Raw genomic sequence first — 4,807 nt, 5'->3', positions numbered from 1 at the left:
TGAAGAAGCGGAGCATCGGCCTCGTATGTGTTATAAATACACATTGTCGGCGTGTCGCGCCAGCTTGACTCAGTCCTACGGGCCGCATCAGTGAATTGAGGAGTCGGTGATGTTGTGCCCTTGGTAAGGCTCCCTCCTCGGAGTCTATTTCTGGGTCTGAGTTTCGATTTATCAATGATGATTTTTTTGGGTTTGCACATCGCATTGATATCCGAATGACTAGCGATAATCTTGAATGAATTTTGACTCTCCAATATTATCAGTACTTTCAATTGTTGAACACCGCTGCCCCAGCATTAATGCACCGAATAACGATAAGGTTTCTGTTTCAGCTTTCGGGATAGCCCAGGCTGCCAATCGATAACAGGCGCTTCCAAACGCACGGTCATCATCAATAATAATCCTCATTGCAGACACGTAGGCGCTCGTTGATGTCGTTTGCTACCCACCACGCCTGCTGATTCCATTCACCAGGACACCTCTTAACAAGCACGTCCACCTATCTTTTCTACTTGCTAGATGGACGAAAAACAATCTTTCTCGGAAGAAACGCTTGGGGCAGCCGATGCCAAGTCATTCAGAGGGCCCTCATTTGGTGGAGGATAGAGGCAGGAGGTCAACCAGTCACGACGTATGACATTTCATGTTGACAACTACATCATTTCTAATCATTATAGTCGTCGTCTCTCTCCCCTTCGAGAAATGGGTCCCGTTGATGACTCACGGGGCCAATTCGCGAAATGTTGGGCAAGGTGACCAAGCACTTCACTCGAAGCGCTCGACAGTCCCCTAACCCTGAACCCATGGCTGCAAGTTCCAGCCTACAGGACACCCAACCTGTTCAGTCAACTAAGGTAAGTTTAATTTCAACTCTGAGTTTGCCTCGTGTGCCATGATGAGTACTAATCGCTTCTGCAGGACTCCCAGCCGACTTCCGCATTCGCCTCACTTCCCGCCCTCCTGAAGACATTCATAATGCTCTGCACGCCGCGTCACATGTCCGGCATGTTTTTCTGGATGACATCTCGTCTGCGTCCACAGAACTCGACATTGAACTTTATATCTCTCACATGATCTGCGTCACGTTGCCCACTTTTAGGTGCTCGCTCTGAAATATCTGATCGCCTGTTTGAATGGGCTCGTCTCGCCTCAGAATATATCAAGCACGAACTTCGTGAGCCGAGGCCCGATGCACCATTTCCACGACATTTATGAAACATCCGCCAAAGGCGTGCATGTGTTGGATGAGATGTACCAACACATCTTGGCAGATATCATGCCAAAGCACAAGCCCGAGGAAGCGTTCTCAATCTTTCGATCTGTGATGGGTCAAATTCTTGCATTGTCAGAACCGCTTCCCATCAATGTTTTTACATGCGTTCATGACCGCTACGACGTGAAGTAACTCGTGAAGCATCTTGGCTCTTTCGTCTCTGGCACTTCAGATTCTGATATTCCCATACGTCCCCTTCACGCGTCATTCTACGACTTCCTCACAGACGAATCGCAGAGCCATGACTTCTTCGTGGATCAATCAGCAGTACATAGAGATTTTGCCTTTGCCTCGCTTTGGGTCATGGACTCAGAACGCGCGCTTCGCTTCAACATTGCTCCTTAGAGAGTTCGTACTTACCCAACTCTTCCGTCCCTGATTTGGAAAAACGAGTCAAATAATCTATTCCGACTGAGCTCCCATACTCATTTGGCGAAGCACTTCAAGGCCACACTGGCGGTGATATGTCCCATTCTCACTGGACAGACATCGCATCATTTCAGGTTCACAGGACACAACAGTCCGGGTGTGGGACGTAGCGACTGGCAAGGCATCGGGTACCCTCCAGGAGCACACTGACTGGGTTCGGTCAGTCGCAATCTCGCTGGATGGAAATCACGAAATATTTGTAATCTACATAGTATCTGGAGTCCACAAAATATTCGGCATCCACAAAATATTCGAAATCCGCGGAATATCTGAAGTCCACAAAATCCACAAAATGAATCCACACTAGATTACATATCATGAATTCTACTCAAGGCCTATAAACGTGTTGTTGTCTCCTTTGACAGGACATCGTTATCCTGCCTTTCACTCTCATCATGCACCCAGAGTTCACACCAGTTTCGTTCCTCGCAGCTCTGTCGCTGCTTCTCCCTCTGCCATCGCAATGGCGAGCACGAAATGTTGCAACCCTCTCTATCATTGCATGGCTTTTCGTTCTCAATTTCGTGTATGGCGTCGATGCCATTATTTGGAGCGACAACGTGAACATCGTCGTCCCAGTGTGGTGTGATATCAGTACGTTCAATCGTGACGGTGAAGTTTCTTTGCTGACTCCCTTCGAGCCAGCAAAATCATTATAGGATCTACGTTTGCCCTTCCCGCTGCCTGCCTTTGCATTTGCATTCATATCGAGCACGTCGCATCGGTGAATCGGGGCAGAACTTTGCTAAGCGACAAACGCACTCGCCAGCTTTTCGAACTGTTCATGTGTTTCGGACTGCCGATGGTCTCCATGGGACTTCGTACGAGCAATTCTTCTCGGACGTTGTGTCATGCTGATCATTTTGCCAGACTACATCGTGCAAGGCCATAGGTTCGACATCATCGAGGGGTATGGTTGTCGCCCGGCGACATATGTCTCAATCCCCGCTATCTTTCTCATCTGGTTGCCTCCGCTCGTGCTATCCGTGATTTCTCTTGGGTTTGCATGTGCGTCATTTTCCCTGTTGATTTTTTCTTCACTAAGTCATTTTAGGCGCTTCTTTCGTCCATTTCACACGACGTCGGTCTAAATTCGCACATCACCTAGAAACATCTCGGAATGGCCTGACGACTTTTCGTTACTTCCGTCTGATGCTCATGGCGGTCGTAGAAATGATCTGGAACATCATGGTCACGTCCTACACCCTTTGGTTCGTCGCAATGGACGTGCGCCCGTGGACGAACTGGGATGACGTGCATTGGGACTTCTCGCGCATAGACTTATATCCCGCTGCCTTCATGCCAAAGATCGCACTCACCAACTATTACCTCGTCTGGTGGGTCGTTCCGGCCTCCACCTTCATTTTCGTAGCGTTCTTTGCTTTCGGCAAAGACGCCGTGAATGAATACACGGCATGCATGATGTGGATACGCCAAAATGTCCTCAAGCGAACGAACGAACGAACCGCTCCAAACTCCACTCCACTCACGGAGTACGTCATATGCTCTCAACATTGATTTCTTATCTGACTATCTTCAGGTTTTCTCGCGTTGTTTTGCCATCCCGGCCGAAAAGGCTAAGGCCCGCAAAATATTCGATGCTCTCAACGCAAACTAGATTCCATGACTATCATGCATCCTCCCGTGCCAAGCAAGCTGTTCAATTCCCCGCACCTACCTATCATCCGCGAGCGTATGGATCTAGAGATAATTTCCGGGCGCTGGACGCCCCTCCAAACCACCCTGGTTTCTCTTACCCTCCTCGTCATCACACCCGTTATGCTTATCAAAGGGTGTAATGCCTTTGATTCAACGTCGTAGATTACGACCGCTGAAGTCAGCCACTAGCCTCTTCGCTTGATACATGCTACGTTTCCCATCACTTCCTGTCATAGACATACACACTCTTTACGCGCCTCACTTTCAATATTCAGAATCACATGTTTACTTGTAACGTCACAACACTCATTTGTACATCATGCTGCTCGCCTCTTTCCTTGATACATACTACGTTTCCCGAGAGTTCGTGTCATAGACATACACACTCTTTACGCGTCTCACTTTATATATCCAGAATCACTTGTTTACTTGTAACGTCACAACACTCATTTGTACATCATGCTGCTCGCCTCTTCCCTTGATACGTACTACGTTTCCCGACAGTTCGTGTCATAGACATACACACTCTTTACGCGCCTCACTTTATATATTCAGAATCACTTGTTTACTTGTAACGTTACAACACTCATTTGTACATCACGTCAATCCACATTCTGCACGATTACTTGACGCTTGAAGGATCTACTTTATGAGTAAGGTAGACGACTTGCGAATTCGACGAATATCACGTGCCCAGCGTTACATTCGAGTGACAGTTTGAAAAATTCAAAATCAATCCAACAGGGCCCGTGGACGGCGAAGCATCCTCTCGTGCAAACTTAGATATAATGAGACTAATTACTGAAAACTATGTGTAAATAGCATCAGCAAAACCCAAGATTCCTTATTTGACTTTAAGCGGCTTATTTAAGCTTGAGTTTTCAGGCAACTTCGCAAATGTGGTCCAAGGCACAACAAGTCAGCCAAAGGTTACTTAGCTTAAGTGGTTTCGAGTCATCCAAGGGAGAAAAGCTGATAAGGCTCGAAAATGCGATTGAATACATTAAATCAACAAATATAAGTGCAAATGTCTATGATGCAAGCTCGAAAGCATGATGATCAGCATACTTATTAACATAGAATGTACGGAAACTGTCATATAAGTTGTGAAGGTTAATGTTGTGATAAAGAAATCGTCTGCCATAGACGGGAATAAGGTGAGCCATGCGATAGATCGAATCAATGTGTATAATGTTGTAGACAGGTGCATTGTTGGTGCCTAGTGATGGACACCAGGTCTGTTTTGGTCTGACAATGGTCCAGTTCTGGTTCAGCAAGGGTCTGAACCGTGAACCTGACTGTCCAAACATTTACAATAAAAAAAACAATTTGATGTAGAGTTGTGCTACATACTAACATGAGAGGAATTATACATAACTACTCGCAAACTTCATCACCTGTATCATCATGGTGTTACAAGAACATCTAGATGCTTGGGCCCCTACC

The 4,807-nt window shown here is 46.7% G+C and overlaps 2 protein-coding genes across 2 annotated transcripts; one reads left to right on the top strand and one right to left on the bottom strand.

Moving 5' to 3' along the window:
* Nucleotides 1–2,097: 2,097 nt before the first annotated feature.
* EDB93DRAFT_1093190 (GPCR fungal pheromone mating factor) lies at nucleotides 2,098–3,220 on the top strand (the record flags this gene model as incomplete). Its single annotated transcript, XM_041446492.1, has 4 exons — nucleotides 2,098–2,296; nucleotides 2,344–2,523; nucleotides 2,573–2,710; nucleotides 2,757–3,220. 4 exons carry the CDS (start codon nucleotides 2,098–2,100, stop codon nucleotides 3,218–3,220), a joined length of 981 nt encoding a protein of 326 aa, XP_041303205.1.
* A 1,172-nt stretch (nucleotides 3,221–4,392) lies between these two features.
* EDB93DRAFT_1093202 (uncharacterized protein) lies at nucleotides 4,393–4,671 on the bottom strand (the record flags this gene model as incomplete). The annotated part of the gene is made up of 1 exon (XM_041446494.1): nucleotides 4,393–4,671. The coding sequence occupies one exon, from the start codon at nucleotides 4,669–4,671 to the stop codon at nucleotides 4,393–4,395; it is 279 nt and encodes a 92-aa protein (XP_041303204.1).
* Between the last annotated feature and the right edge of the window lie 136 nt (nucleotides 4,672–4,807).

This window comes from Suillus bovinus (assembly GCF_016758785.1).
Source record: "Suillus bovinus strain UH-Sbo-P2 chromosome Unknown EDB93scaffold_79, whole genome shotgun sequence".
In the NCBI taxonomy this organism is placed as follows: domain Eukaryota; kingdom Fungi; phylum Basidiomycota; class Agaricomycetes; order Boletales; family Suillaceae; genus Suillus; species Suillus bovinus.
Note: the sequence above shows the minus strand (reverse complement) of the source record. Positions and strands in the feature narration are given on the sequence as shown.